The sequence below is a fragment of the Tachysurus fulvidraco genome, chromosome 6 (assembly GCF_022655615.1).
Source record: "Tachysurus fulvidraco isolate hzauxx_2018 chromosome 6, HZAU_PFXX_2.0, whole genome shotgun sequence".
Classification (NCBI taxonomy): Eukaryota; Metazoa; Chordata; class Actinopteri; order Siluriformes; family Bagridae; genus Tachysurus; species Tachysurus fulvidraco.
Window position 1 is genome coordinate 1964404 of NC_062523.1, and position 16906 is coordinate 1981309.

The 16906-nt window shown below is 41.6% G+C and overlaps 1 protein-coding gene across 1 annotated transcript in view; it reads left to right on the forward strand.

The window, feature by feature from the left end:
• Nucleotides 1–13801, forward strand: part of calcrla (calcitonin receptor-like a) — a 48752-nt gene extending 34951 nt beyond the window's left edge. Inside the window, exons 10-13 of the mRNA XM_047815186.1 lie at nucleotides 732–798; nucleotides 1593–1811; nucleotides 4282–4323; nucleotides 11502–13801. Coding sequence (XP_047671142.1) covers nucleotides 732–798; nucleotides 1593–1811; nucleotides 4282–4323; nucleotides 11502–11708 — 535 coding nt within the window. The 3' untranslated portion in view covers nucleotides 11709–13801. The remainder of the gene's footprint in view (nucleotides 1–731; nucleotides 799–1592; nucleotides 1812–4281; nucleotides 4324–11501) is intronic.
• The last annotated feature ends 3105 nt before the right edge of the window (nucleotides 13802–16906 follow it).

Below are 16906 nucleotides of genomic sequence, written 5' to 3' on the forward strand. Positions count from 1 at the left end.
CGGTGCTTTTTGATGGCATGTGGACAGAAAACTTGTGAAATCTAGTTGAGCGCTAAGGTGCCAAAACATTTGGAGGCAAGTGGAGATGAGCATGTGATGCATGTCATCTGAAAAACTGTGACGCAATTCCCCTCCTTGGGCTGAGTGTTTTGACATGTCACATGTCCATGTTGTAAAAAGTTTTTTGATTTCGCATATTTTGGGGGCGGGGCTGCAGGACAACCGAGAGGCCAGTTGGTACAGCGATTTAAACCTTTGTTCAGAGTCTCACCCTAAAGGAGCTGGCCGAGTTTGGTGTAGAGAGTTCGAAAGCTTGCCGAGTTATAAACCTCTAAATTTATAATGGGAGTCTATGGGAAAAAAGGCCACTTTGAGACCCAGTACCGGAAGTACCGGTACTCGGATCGCTTAGAAAAGTCATAGCAACAAACTTCAGACCAGGGTCAGGGTCGGATACAACATATCCGAATTTGGTTCATGTGGCTCGAAAGCTCTAGGAGGAGTTACTTTTAATAAATCTTTGTCTAAGCTTAAATAGGACAACAGAATGTTGGCTTCTACAAAGCGACATCATTATGGAATGATGATGAAATATTGATTTATTATTTCTATTGTCAGCTTCAAGTTATTTTAATGAGCATTGTGGGTTTTTCTGTTTTTATTGTAAGGGTACCAGCGATGTTTTGTACGTGTGTAAATGCTCACCATGATATTTTCCTTTGAATATGTAGCTGCTGGATCAGTTCCAACACGTCTCTGCTGTACATCATCCACGGGCCGATCTGCGCTGCGCTGTTGGTGAGGCGTCTAGAGTTAATGTTGTTCTTCTTCTTGTTCCGTTACTGCACAATTACTGCACAAACTTACAATCAATGATAGTTGAGCATGTCATTTATATTCATATTCACATTTCTATGCGGTTACAAGCTATAATTTTGTTCTTGTCTAGAATGTAGATTTAATATAATTTAATTGTGTAACGATGGGGGCACAACGGCTTAGTGGTTAGCACGTTCGCCTCACACCTCCAGGGTCGGGGGTTCGATTCCCACCTCCGCCTTGTGTGTGTGGAGTTTGCATGTTCTCCCCATGCCTCGGGGGTTTCCTCTGGGTACTCCGGTTTCCTCCCCCGGTCCAAAGACATGCATGGTAGGTTGATTGACATCTCTGGAAAATTGTCCGTAGTGTGTGAGTGTGTGAGTGAATGAGAGTGTGTGTGCCCTGTGATGGGTTGGCACTCCGTCCAGGGTGTATCCTGCCTCGATGCCCGATGACGCCTGAGATAGGCACAGGCTCCCCGTGACCCGAGAAGTTCGGATAAGCGGTAGAAGATGAACGAATGATTGTGTAACAGACAGCTGATGACATTTAACTCTAACCAGAGGCATAGTTTCCATTTTGACTAACTTAGTCCATCAAACTAGACATTTCTGGCAGGCAAAATTTCCTCCTTTAGACATGAGCCGAACGGAAAAATAGCTTTCATGCAGCATCAGACATAGATAGTTGTCATATTTGTATAGTAATATAATGGTTGTATACATTTATAATCTCAGAGGTTTTTGTCACATCTAGTTATTCTCTCTCATCAGGTGAATCTCTTTTTCCTGCTTAACATCGTACGTGTCCTCATCACCAAGCTGAAGGTGACGCACCAGGCCGAGTCGAGTCTGTACATGAAAGCTGTTCGTGCCACTCTTATCCTCGTCCCTCTGTTGGGAATCCAGTTCGTCCTCCTGCCCTATAAGCCTGCAGGACGTGTCTTATCTGAGATTTACGACTATGTTATGCACATCTTAATGCATTATCAGGTGAGTCTAAATTTAGTGTGTGGTTTCGCATGGCATAAAATAAATAAATAAATAAATAAATAAATAAATAAATAAATAAATAAATAAATAAATAAAAATACAAGATAAAAACAAAAAAAAAAGGAAAAATGTTTTAGGAATCTTAAAGGAAGCATCTGCACTAAAAGTAAATAGATTATTGTCTGTACAGCATTTCCCTTCTGCTTTGTACAATCTCCTGTTTCCTTCAACCTCCCAAGAACATTTCAGTGGGTAGATTGAAGACATGATGAAGTCTAATTTACAGTAGCATTATTAAAAGGTTAAAGGGTCAGTTTGTGAATCTTACAACTTCTGTTATTTTCCCCTTCCTTCAACACGCCTTACCCCCTCTGTTTAAACTATATATATATAATGTATGACATGTCTCATGAGTTCCTTTAAGGAAAACGGTGATTCTCAGCAGCACTGCTAGGACTTTTTTTTGTTGTTCAGGATTATTAGTTTGTACAGAACACGTAAATTTTAAGCTTTAATCATAAAGTTACAAAACAAAAGCACTAATCTGAAGACTAACTGTGACGTCTGGTCGTTTAAATCTGTGAATCCTACATAGTGCAAAAACATATAAAGATTTTTATACTTGTTTAAATGAAGTGGACACGTTTCTGAGAAAAATAAAGACTAGATTAACAATTCATTAATTATCTCTAACCTAATGCTAATTTATGACAATTTTATGCTTTAGATTTGAGACAGGCTTCCAAACACCTGCTTAAGTCAAATTTGTCCCAACTTCGTAGTGATTATTGAGTTGGTGGGTTTTTGTTAAATGTGAGCCAAAATCATCCCAATTTAAAGAATAAAAGACTTAAATAGCTTCGGTCTGTGTGTACTGATTTGATATAATACATGAGTTTCACTATTTGTGTTGAATTACAAATCAAGTCAAGAAGCTTTTATTGTCATTACAACCATATATAGCTGTTACAGTACACAGTGACACGAGACAACGTTTCTAAAGGATCAGGGTGTTACATGAAACACAGACGGAGCTGGGACTTAGTAAGTGTCCTAGATACATAAAGTGCAACTGTGCAACCTGGTGCAAACAGTGCAGGACAAGACAAACAAGACAGTGCAGGACAAGATAAACAAGACAGTGCAGGACAAGATGAACAAGACAGTGCAGGACAAGATAAACAAGACGGTGCAGGATAAGATGAACAAGACAGTGCAGGACAAGATAAACAAGACGGTGCAGGATAAGATAAACAAGACGGTGCAGGATAAGGTAAACAAGATGGTGCAGGACAAGATAAACAAGACGGTGCAGGACAAGATAAACAAGACAGTGCAGGACAAGATAAACAAGACAGTGCAGGACAAGACAGAAAAGACAGTGCAGGACAAGATAAACAAGACAGTGCAGGACAAGACAGAAAAGACAGTGCAGGACAAGATGAACAAGACAGTCCAGGACAAGATAAACAAGACGGTGCAGGACAAGATAAACAAGACAGTGCAGGACAAGGTAAACAAGACTGTGCAGGACAAGATAAACAAGACAGTGCAGGACAAGACAGAAAAGACAGTGCAGGACAAGATAAACAAGACAGTGCAGGACAAGATAAACAAGACAGTGCAGGACAAGATAAACAAGACAGTGCAGGACAAGATAAACAAGACAGTGCAAGACAAGACAGAAAAGACAGTGCAGGACAAGATAAACAAGACAGTGCAGAACAAGATAAACAAGACAGTGCAGGACAAGACTGAAAAGACGGTGCAGGACAAGATAAACAAGACAGTGCAGGACAAGATAAACAAGACAGTGCAGGACAAGACAGAAAAGACAGTGCAGGACAAGATAAACAAGACTGTCCAGGACAAGATAAACAAGACGGTGCAGGACAAGATAAACAAGACGGTGCAGGACAAGATAAACAAGACGGTGCAGGACAAGATAAACAAGACGGTGCAGGACAAGGTAAACAAGACGGTGCAGGACAAGATAAACAAGACAGTGCAGACAAAAGTCAGTGCAGACAAAAGGTTACAAGACAATACACAAAATACAAAAAAGACAGTAAACAGAAACAGCACCGACCGACCGGTGTCCTTACTGTATGTAATTACTGTAAGTTCAGACAATATTGTGTGCAGTAATACTAGAATGTACACAGTTTCTTAGCAGCAGGTCCCTGTGATAGTGTATAAGTTTGTGCAAAAACAGCAGCAACTGAAATATTGTACAGCATGAGCAAAAAGACTGAAATGTTAGACAGTGTGAGCAAAGAGCAAAAAAGTAAAAAAGTGTGCAAACATGTAAACAGCATGTAAACAGCATGTAAACAGCATGTAACAGTCTGATGAATGTAAGCAGCTTGCCGTCGATGCGCTCGTTAAACCCCTCGCTGACCAAAACACACTAAAAACTGAATAAAATGTGATCTCGTAACTCAAGACTGACATGATTCATCTTTTTCAGGGTCTTCTGGTGGCCACTATCTTCTGCTTCTTTAATGGAGAGGTAAGTGTGAACACTTTCACTGCGATAAACACCTCTTCTTCCTGTTCATCTTTAAATCCTCCACGGGTTCTGTCTCGACCGTGTGCTTTCCTCCCGATTTATGATCAGATACACAATTAAATCCACAAAGATCTGTTATAAAATCTCATCTCCTTCTCTAAAGGTTGCAGTTAAACGCTAGATAATTAAAGACTTATGGCTGATTTCCTTATGCGCAGATTCATGAGTCACGCCGTCGAGCTGCCGAGCCGCCGATCCGAGTTCAAACGAGCTCTGTGTTTTTCTAAGTAGCTGCTTTATGAGCGAGACACCGCTCACATAGACATATCCATTATCGAGTCAGGAGCTAATGCGGCGGTTAGCCGAGCCGGAACGGACGACTAAAAGCCGCAATTATACCTCGACACTATGCGCCATGAAAGACAAAAAAGCCGTACAGAAAGAAAAAAGAAACATGATTCCATTCATCAGAACTAATGAGATCCTAAGAACTGGTCCAACAATTATGAAGAATCGGTGCTCATAAAATGTCAAGATGGATTTCTGAAGCACTTTATTTTGTTTTATACAAATAAATTGAAAATTAAAATTGTATTGTTTGTCACTAACGGTGCTGTATGACGGCCTGCGGATATATCAGTCATTATACACATCTGTGTAATTAGTACTGAAAAGTTTCCAGTTATGGCTGTTTTATGGCACTTCTGGGTTTGTCACATCCAGGAAGGAAGGAGACAGACCCATGTGCAGGATAGCTATAAACAAAAGGGCTTTAATAAATAATAAAGACAACTCAGTTAACTAAAACAATACTATACAAATGACGACACCGAACAATGACTAACCGTAACTAATGATTCCGCGCTGCCATCGGCAACGCGGCTCACTTGTATACAAAAGACAATGAGACACGATTAGGAACAGGTGTGGAGACATGGAGGAGCAAACGAAGGCGGGGCAGACACGTGACGAGGAACGTAAACAAAAGGCACGTGGCCGAAAGTCCGGGCTGAGTCCTAACAGGGTTTAAGTTGGTGGCATTTTGGCTCGTGTGTGGCGGAAATCTGTGGATTCTGGCACTGTTGTGGGGCAGTTATGGCTGATTTCTGGTGGAGAGTTTTGGTCAGAGTTTTGGTCTGGTTGACACATTTGGACCAACTTTGGGCCAGAATTCCATGTGGTATGTGTGGTATGTCGGGGAAATTGTTATTATAAATAGTACATATGCCAATAAATTAGTCAGTTATATTGATTTGGTACTGATGTATTGTTGGTTTTAATAGAAATATTTCAGGATGTGTGGTGCCCATTTTAGTTTTGTTTTTCATCTCGCCCTTTTTCTTGGTCCTGTTGTCATGCAGCCCCGGAATCAGATGACCTGCTGAGCTTTTTTTAGACTTCCTGCTTTTCACACAATTTACTGCAGTCTGGCCCTCGTGGAGGACGAGGCCGATCCGGAGCACAAAATTATGCATGAGGTTTAGGTCCTTTATGGCAGAGATGGAACTAGCAGGCAAGGGTTGATTCCAGTGGAGCATGAAACTAGAAAATTTAATGAAACACAGAACTCAAGGCCATCAGGGTATCAGGGCCAACTAGCTAAAATAATACACGTTACAGGTGAACACATTCAGGCAACAAATCATTATTTTTACGTTTATGGCATTTTGACACCCTTATCCAGAACAACTTGGGGTTAAGGGCCTTGCTCAGTGGCCCAGGAGTGACAGCTTGGTAGCCCTGGGATTAGAACTCCCAACCTTCTGATCTGTATTTCAATAGTGGTGACAGAAATAAAAAACAGAAATAAAATCAAATTGTTTAATTGAATGTTAATAAATGTATCGACTCTGGATCTGTTCATAATATAATTTAGTTTTGGTTCTGATTGTAAAGTATCAGTTCGGTATCAGTGGTGCAGATCCACCAATTAGCATCCAACAATAATTCATTACAGTTCAATAAGAATTAGTTATTTGTATTTATTGTATTTTTTCTTCACATATCCCAGCTTTGGAAGGCTTCCATTAGTGCCTTTGATACCTTAAATAGGGGCAGGGGGCAGGGTTACTGTTGGCGCCTTTTAGAATGTTCCTTAAGTAGGGGCTGGGGCGGGGCTGAAGGTGGGGTTACTGTTAGCGCCGTTGATAATGTACCTTAAATAGGGGCAGGGGGCGGGGTTACTGTTAGCACCTTTTAGAATGTACCTTAAGTAGGGGCTGGGGCGGGGCTGAAGGTGGGGTTACTGTTAGTGCCATTGATAATGTACTCTAAGTAGTGGCTGGGGGCGGGGTTACTGTTAGCACCTTTTAGAATGTACCTTAAGTAGGGGCTGGGGTGGGGCTGAAGGTGGGGTTACTGTTAGCGCCTTTGATAATGTACCTTAAATAGGGGCAGGGGGCGGGGTTACTGTTAGCACCTTTTAGAATGTACCTTAAGTAGGGGCTGGGGCGGGGCTGAAGGTGGGGTTACTGTTAGTGCCATTGATAATGTACTCTAAGTAGTGGCTGGGGGCGGGGTTACTGTTAGCACCTTTTAGAATGTACCTTAAGTAGGGGCTGGGGCGGGGCTGAAGGTGGGGTTACTGTTAGCGCCATTGATAATGTACTCTAAGTAGTGGCTGGGGGCGGGGTTACTGTTAGCGCCTTTTATAATCAATCAATCAATCAATCAAATTTTATTTATAGAGCACCTTACAACTGCCAAAAGGAGCACAAGGTGCTTTCCAGTAAAACAACAATAAAAACAAAATAAATAGAATCAATAAGAACACAATGAACCATAAAATAGCAGTTGAAACCGGGTCTATGCGTTAAAAGCTTGTATGAATAAATATGTCTTCAACTGCGATTTAAAAACACTCAGCACAGTGATGGATCGTAAATGTGCTGGAAGTGCGTTCCACAGCTTTGGTCCCTTGATGGCAAATGACCGGCCTCCAAACTTCTCATAATTGTATTTGGGAATGACCAGAGAGGTATGTCCAGAGGAGCGGAGAGATCTGGCTGGTTGGTAGACCTTTATTAATTCTGTGAGATAGGCTGGGGCCAGACCATTGATGGCCTTGAACACACAGAGAAGGACCTTATACTCCACCCTAAACCGCACCGGAAGCCAGTGAAGCGAGTGGAGGACAGGGGTGATGTGTGAGCGTTTGGAGGTGTTAGAGAGAAGACGTGCTGCCGCATTTTGTACTATTTGAAGCCGATTGAGAAGTGATTGATTAAGTCCAGTGTAGAGAGCATTACAGTAGTCAATCCTTGAGCTGATGAAGGCATGTATAGCTTTTTCAAGGTCAGCTTGAGACAAGAATGATTTTACCTTGCTTAGTCTTAACTGGTAAAAGCTCGCCTTCACTACTGCATTGATTTGCTTATCGAAATGCATTCCCTTGTCAAAAATAACACCCAGGTTACGCACGGTAGGAGCAAACTGAGGTGTTAGAGAACCAAAACTAAGAGAACTGCTGGAGGAATCTGGGCTAAACAGGATGTACTCAGTCTTTTCTTCATTCAGATGAAGGAAGTTCTGGGAAAGCCACTGTTTGATATCCTGAAGGCAATTATGGAGAGGGTCCAATGCAGAAAGATTACTCAAAATCACAGGAAGATAGATCTGGAGGTCATCAGCATAGAAATGAAATTGAACATTGTGATTGGAGATGAGTTGACCAAGTGGCAGCATGTAGAGTGAGAACAGAGTAGGACCAAGAATAGAGCCTTGAGGCACACCAGATGATAGAGGAGCAACCGAGGAAGAATAGTCATTAAGCATTACTGAAAAGGTTCTGTTAGTGAGGTATGATGAGAACCAATTTAGCACTGCACCCTGCAGACCAACAACATGTTGAAGACGAGAGATGAGGATGGCATGATCCACGGTGTCAATGCAGCGGTTAGGTCCAGTAATACCAAAACCACAGAGCTTTTCCCATCCAGGGCTCTAAGAATGTCATTATGGACCCTCAATAGCGCTGATTCAGTGCTATGTCTTGACCTGAAACCGGACTGAAAAGTATCACCAATGCCGTACAGTTGTAGGTGAGACTGCAGCTGTGCGGAAACAAGCTTCTCCATCAACTTAGACAGAAATGACAGGTTAGATATAGGACGGAAGTTGGAGAATATGGAGGGATCAAGGTTGGGTTTCTTGAGCAGTGGTCTCACAATAGCGTGTTTGAGAGCAGCGGGAACAGTACCCACCCTAAAACAGCTGTTTATGAAGGGGACAAGGATGGGACCTATGATGTCGACCGTCTCCTTCAAAATCCTGGCAGGAACAGCGTCTAGGGGGCAGGTGGTAGGCTTCAACTCGTGGATAGCTTTTTTCAGGTCCGCCAGAGTAACTGCATCAAAGTTCTCTAGCACACATTGCGCCGCACGAGTGGACATGGCAACAGTGGGGACTTGTGTAATGGTTTGCCTAACAAACAAAACCTTGTCCAAAAAATGTTGCTTGAATGCGTTGCATATGTTTACAGATACGTCATTCAATGCGACAGACACCGGATTTATAACAGAATTGATAGTGCTGAATAAAATTCCAGGGCGGTGGCTATTGTTATTGATGAGAGCAGAAAGGTACTGTCCTTTAGCTTCCTTCAGTGCACTCTGATAGGTGGCAAGACTGTCTCTAAACATCTCCAGAGACACCTGCAACCTATCCTTCTTCCATTTTCGCTCAGCCTGTCTACACCGGCGCCTGAGGGCCCGAGTTGTATCATTGAGCCAGGGGTCCAATGTACCATTGGTCGATTTAACCTTGTAGGGCGCAACAGAGTCCATAATCCGGGAGCAGGTGGTATGGAAGGAGGCGAGGAAACGTTCCGGGCAAAGAGACGATGCCAATTCAGCAGTAGAGGCGAGATCAGAAACAGAGAAAGCAGCAGCAAAGTCATCGACTGTAGATGAGGTAATAATGCGACGGCGATGGGGGGCAGTAGACGTTGGTGCAGGTGGAACAGCACAAATGTCAAACCGTATGAGAGAATGGTCAGAGATGGGAAAATCCATGACCTCACAGGTTGACACAATCACCCCACGAGAGATAATAAGGTCAAGGGTGTGACCTAACCTATGGGTGGGACAGGAAATGGACTGAGCCAGATCTAATGAGTCTAAAAGTGCCTTAAGTTCATTAGCAGGTTTATCAGAGGGGCAGCAAACATGAATGTTAAAGTCACCACAGATTAGAATGTTGTCAAACTTTGCTAGAAACTCTGTCAGAAACTCTGAAAACTCAATTAAAAAATATTTATTTAATTTGGGCGGCCGGTAGATTACTGCACATAAGATCGGACAGGGTAGTGTAAGCACAAATACTTGTGATTCAAAACTGGAATACCCTCTAGTGGACAACTGGCGGCACTTCAGGGACTGTCTATGTAAGGTGGCTATCCCCCCGCCCCTACCCGTTTGCCGCGGCGTGTTTAGGTAAAGGTAACCAAAGGGGAGGATTTCCGAAAAGGCACTGACGTCACCTGGGGGAAGCCAAGTTTCTGTGAGGAAAAACAGATCCAGATTGTGGGAGGAAATGACATCATTGAGGATAAATGTTTTGTTATTGAGCGATCTGGTGTTACAAAGTGCCATGCGGAACGTGGACAAGTTGACAGGCGACGATGTCACACGAGGAATTGGATGGAGATTTCCTTTGGCACAACCCCGAGTGGATGTTTCAGCTCGACGGAGACGCGGAAACGGAACGCCAGTGTTGGAGCCAACCAGCCGAAGCCATCGATAGCATTCCCGCGATCTTCTAGCATTGTCACATCCTGGTTGATCTTGACCTCTCGGAGACGAAGGATCCAGGTGTGTCCTCAGCCTGACATGTAACCCGCCTCTCCGACCGCGTCTTCTGCGGCGCCTCCTGCCTGGTAGCAAACAGACAGGGCGTCTCAGGAAAGGAGGAATAAATGTCAACAGTGGCGGTGGTGGTTTAAAGGACTGGGTATTTAAGAGGTGATTCGTTGTACAAAGCAGTTCCATCAGCAAGGTGCGATCATACACAATTAACGATGAGACAGTAGCAAAATCAAACATGAAAAAACAGAGGAGCAAGTGGCAGGCCAAACACAGCGGCGCCATAATGTACCTTAAGTAGGTGGCTGGGGCCGGTGTTACCATTAACGCCTTTGATAATGTACCTTAAGTAGGGGCTGGGGCGAGGCTGGGGGCGGGGTTACTGTTAGCGCATTTGATAACGTACCTTAAGTATACTAATGTTTAATACATTTTTACTTTACCACGATATAATACATTATCAGCACACATGATAGTAGGTAGCTACATGCTAAGGCTAATTTTTTTTCTGTGTTATCGATAAAATAAAGTTATGTACTTTCTCGATCACAACCTCCGTTTATACAGATTACACGGAGCCGCACATACACATCGGATTCACCGCGGTTGGGTGTTAATGTAGGTTCACAAAGCCATGAGCATTAACAGTAAAGCAACATCCACCATTGTTGTTGTTGTGTTTGTGTTTGTCGCTGCTGCGCTAACGTCGCTGTGTAACGTGACACGTGTACAGTGACGTCACACTCGGCGCTGTGACGCTCTCTAACCGATGGAAAGGCAAACCGGTTCTTAGAAGGTTCACCAGTGGAACCAACTTTGAACCAGCACCAGCACGAGCTCTGAACCAGCACCCGGGTCTTTCTGGTGGAAAAGAGGGCAATAGAGCCAGCTGGTTGATTCACATTTACTAGCCTATTTTTTTTGTCCTTATTTGTTAATGATAAATAAATATTTAATTGTATTTAGTCTGTTTATAAAAGGCTCCACAAAGGTGATTTATAAAGTGGAGTTGTGAGGTCATGAGGCGTGGCTATAACACAAACGATTTATATAGAAAATAAAATTTAAAATTCTATCGCTGACAGATTTAGAACTTCTTCCGCACTGTTTTTATTTTTGAATGTGAAAACAGATAACATTCTGACTTATCAACAGATTAGACTAATCAGACTAATCCAGATTAGCAACATGTTAGCATCATACAGTATCACTCAGGCACGTTTAGGCGGGAAAGGTTTGCATCGTACCTAATTGTTCGTTTTTTATTGAATCTAAACTTTTTTCTTTGTCTTTCGTCGCTTATAAACTCTTAGTATGTTTGCAGCATGAATTTTACAAAAGAAAAACATGACGTTTAAAAATGTGTCCTTCGCTTAGGTTCAGAGTGTGTTACGGAGACACTGGAATCAGTATCGTATGCAGTTTGGCAGCGCGACGACTCACGCCGAGGCGCTCAGATCGACGTCCTACACGGCCTCGTCCATCACCGAGGTGCAGGGCTGCTACAGCATCGACGGCCACAGCGAACATTTAAATGGCAAGAGCTGCCTCGAAGCTGACAAATCAGAGAATTCCTTCAACTGAGCACGTGACCGAACATGGCAAGACACATCATGCACATCATGTTCGAATGTTACATGAATGCGTCTACCCGGAGTTCTCTGCTGACGTATGAAGGAAGGAAGGTTTACTGCTCTCACACTGCCTTATTATCTTACACAGTGCATTCTACATGAATGAGAAAAATAAAATTAATTGGTGACACTTTAAGAGACGCATATTAATTTAGGCTGCGTCTCGATCGGCTCCCAGTTCGGGAGTCCGGGCTCTGATCAGGGAGTCGGGGATTTTACGGACTCGCTCGCTCGCTCGCTCTCTTTCTCTCTCCCTGAATCATGGAATTGTTTGAGTGAAGTATACTTTTTGCTCTGTAAAAAGATCCCACAATGCGACACAAAAACAGAACACATCCATTCTCACTATGTTCCCTTACTGGGAATCTTTGTGACTTATATTCTAAAGTTTCTCAGCTCAATAAAATAAGGCAGACAAACTCAGCTAAGTGTTTTACAAATGTAAGAAGCTTCTCAGCATCGTTGTAGCTCTCAAATGATTAATTACTGTACGCTAGTGTAAGGTAACTTTATTTACTTCATCTTCTATATGGCTAACGATGGCTAATATGATAAAAAAAAAATATCCACAAGCTACCATTTGATCCTGTTGAAGTACCAAGAAACAAATGACACATTTATATGAGATATAAAACGTAAATATTTCATATTTGGGGGATTTTACTGTGATCGATTTGGCGATTGCGCAATCAGGGTCCTAATATGTAGTGAGCCAGAGTCCTTACCAATACTACCCACTATACTGATTCTCTACAGAGGGAGTTGATTTGAGATGCACCCTGAGTCATTAATTATACATAACTAAGAGTACTAAACGTTAGTTAGCCTTTTAACCAAAGAAACTATAGTCATGCTTTTTTTTAATATACTGTATATATTTTAATGATGAAATCCTTTCAGGGAAACTCAGTTGCTCGCTAGTCAATGAGTGAAAATCTATCTGACTCACCAAGAGTTATTGTGTCCTAAAATATAACAGCGCGACAAAATATTTAAATCATATGCAAATATATTCTCTGATATTGAATAGCGGAGCTAAAACTTCCATATTGATAGAAAATGAATCTCTTTAATTAGAATGATGGTAATTTTCTGTGGAAGCAATAGTTTGTTAGTTATATTCGTATTATTTTTTTTAATTTTTTTCTATGTAGTCTATAAAAAAAAAAGAAAAGAACGGCCAGGAAAAGTGTCAAATAGTGGCAAGCTGTCAAAAATAAATAAATAAATAAACAAATGAATAAATAAATAAATATGGATGTAAGCTGGGAATGAATTTGGGATTAGTGAATAAAACTGATTACATATTTAATAATATAGACAATTTTCTTCACTACGGTCACAGTTTAGTTCAGTCCGTTTCGCTAGCTAGATATTTCTAGATATTTTTCTCATTTTTCTGGTATAGTTAGCTGAAAACGAATTATTTTTATTACTTACTCCCGAACATGTCTGTCGTCAGAATAATGTACGTAACAATTAATGTAGCTCACAACTCTAATACATGACACATGACCAACTCTTTACATACTGTACGTGCTTCAGGTCCCGATCTGTTTTTAGTCGCCACTGATAAAGTAAGAAGTATATAAGTTTATTCCTTAAAGTGTTGCCAATTAATGAAAAGAATATATTCATGACATTAGGAGTATTTGTAGTCGCCTGCTGCTTTGTAAAGCCATTGAACTGTAAATACATTTCTAATATCATTTTTCCTTTCTTTTCTTCTGTACTGTTCATTCGAATGAGGCTGAAATGTTAGCCATCACTGCTGATAAGCTTCGCTAACTAACGCTGTATGGAATGATGACTTACATTTTTACTAATTGTTGTACAAAACAAAATGTATGTATAAATATATAACTAGAAATATAAATATCCCTATTCAGGGAAACAGCCAGTATCATTTTCTATGTTATATTCAGGACACATCTGTAAAGTAATGATGTAATGTCGTTTGTGTTTATGCATCGTGTCTTTGTCTGAAATCACATCAGAGTTCGTGTTTTCATGTCTCACGTAGATAAAGTACCTATGACAATCGCACACTTACGTTTTGTAATGTATTCGTCTCTAACGTGCGTGATGCGGGTGCGACGGATTTGTCGACATACCGACTGTGATCGATTTTGTAGGAGGCCACGAGTTTTTGGTCAGAAATAAAATCCATTTGCAAGAAAACAGTGAAAGAAGCAACTTTTCTGCTCACAACTCTGGACCTTTGGTGGCGTTTTGTGTGATAAACTGCATAGAATTAAATCTTAATAAAGTAAAATAGCTTGTTTAATTTAAATAGGTTTAAAAGTTCAAGATTTTTCTTATTTATACTGTATGTAGAAATATATATATAATACATTTTGAAATATACTCACTCATCTCATTTTCTACCGCTTATCCGAACTTCTCGGGTCACGGGGAGCCTGTGCCTATCTCAGGCGTCATCGGGCATCGACCCTTTGACACTTTTTCATTGTAACTCTGAACAAATGTTTTAAACTCATGGTATCTTAAGTATGTAACCTAGTGAACCAGCATTAATGTATTCAGTGTTAGAGATTTAAGCACTTATGTACGTCGCTCTGGATAAGTGCGTCTGTCACATGCTGTAAATGTAAATGTGGCAGGATACACCCTGGACGGAGTGCCAACCCATCACAGGGCACACACACACTCTCATTCACTCACACACTACGGACAATTTTCCAGAGATGCCAATCAACCTACCATGCATGTCTTTGGACCGGGGGAGGAAACCGGAGTACCCGGAGGAAACCCCCGAGGCACGGGGAGAACATGCAAACTCCACACACACAAGGTGAAGGTGGGAATCGAACCCCCGTCCTTGGAGGTATGAGGCGAACGTGCTAACCACTAAGCCACCGTGCCCCCTATTTTTTTATTTTTTTTTTAAATATATTACATTTTATATAATAATATTAAACTCCTGTGTAGAGTTTTCAATCATTTCAGCATTTTTTTGTTTAAAAAGGATAAATATATCAAAAGAATAAAAAGAAATTTTACAAAAAATCTTGAAATTATTAAAACATTTTTAGATATTTTAGATTTTTACCAATGTCTACAAATGTGGATTTTACTATTTAAAATACTCACCATACTTTAACCATTTTTATCACTTATTATTATTCGTTTTTATTCTTGTATAATGCACATGAATTGTGGCACAGAAAATCATTAGAAAAGCTTCTATACCTGGCTGGGAAACGTAATGAAAGACAAAATGAAAGACAAAACACATTTTTGAACAGACGTTCGAACACAGACTCTGATGAGAAAAATCAACTGTGTGTTACAATTCATGTGTTTGTTGTCCAAAGGAATTTATATAACATCCGTGTGTGTGTGTGTGAGTGAGTGAGTGAGTGAGTGAGTGAGTGAGTGAGTGAGTGAGTGAGTGAGTGAGTGAGTGAGTGAGTGAGTGAGTGAGTGAGTGAGTGAGTGAGTGAGTGAGTGAGTGAGTGAGTGAGTGAGTGAGTGAGTGAGTGAGTGAGTGTGTGTGTGTGTGTGTGTGTGTGTGTTTAGGGATGTGTTAGCTTAGTGGTTAAGGTGTTGGACTACTGATCAGAAGGTCATGAGTTTGAATCCGAGGTCAAGTTGCCATTGTTGGGCCTCTTAACCCTCAATTGCTTAGTTGTACAAAATGTAAGTCACTCTGGATAGGGATGTCTGCTGAAAGTGTGTGTACTGTTTTAGCTCTATCTCTACAGCTGTGCCAGTGCACTCATTAAGCATGGGTGGTGTGTCTACTCCCTCGTGTAATTACAGATAATTAGCACCCCATTCTTGTCAATAGCTGAATGCAGGTGTTGAATACACCGGTTATTAGCACGGATAGGATGACAGCAATCTATCGCCCTGGTTGACGTCAGCATGCAGTGAGATGGTGAGATCTGCGTCATCCAGGTGCCATAGAAACAGCATCACACATCAGACCTGCACTCCATCCTGTGTGAGTGGGATATTAATAGGAAAAAAGGGGAGAAAAAAAGCATGACTTTGAAAGTTAAAAGCAGTCAGATTCTTTTTGTTTCTTCCACACGCTGTCCCGTGCTTAAAAGCATGACCTTCACACATGAAATTCGCAGTAGATTACCCTGGATTCATCTCCATCCTCTATCCTCCAGCCTCTAGAGAGGCACTGAATTTCAGCATTTGTCCATTATCGCATTCTAATCTAATTCAACTCGTTCCCTGCAGTAATTGCCCGACCTCTCTTTGGCTTCATCAAGTGTTTGAACAAAGGGGGTGGGGGTGGAGGGTGGGGTGTGTGTGTGTGGGGTGGGGGGTGGGTGGGGTGGGGGTGTCCTGACAATACAAGACCGGAATACAGAGGTCGATAAGTGCCGCTTATCCAATTCGGATGTGATATGCAAAAGTGGTCCTTAAATCTAATTCCTGAATCACTTCCTTTAATTATATTGAATTCAATTAAAATGTATTTCTATTGTTCTTTTAATGATTAACGTCATTGTGTCAAAGCAGCTTTACATAACATGAACATTCATTCATTCATTCATTCATTTCCTACCGGTTATCTGAACTTCTCGGGTCACGGGGAGCCTGTCATCGGGTGTCATCAGGCATCGAGGCAGGATACACCCTGGATGGAGTGCCAACCCATCACAGGGCACACACACACTCTCATTCACTCACACACACACACACTACGGACAATTTTTCAGAGATGCCAATCAACCTACCATGCATGTCTTTGGACCGGGGGAGGAAACCGGAGTACCCGGAGGAAACCCCCGAGGCACGGGGAGAACATGCAAACTCCACACACAGAAGGCAGAGGCAGGAATCGAACCCCCGACCCTGGAGGTGTGAGGTGAACGTGCTAACCACTAAGCCACCGTGCCCCCGAACATAAACATAATACAAAAAATAATAATATTATCCAAAACTTAATACAATACAAATATCCTAAGTTCCAGATTAATATTAGACTTATGACTGTGGGGAGGAAAAACTCCCTTAGATGGAAGAGGAAGAAACCTTGAGAGGAACCAGACTCAAAAGTGAACCTCATCCTCATTGGGTGACACTGAAGGGTGTGATTATAAACTGTTATAAACACCAGAGAGTGTTATTATGATACAGTCTGATAATCGTGTATTGATGAGG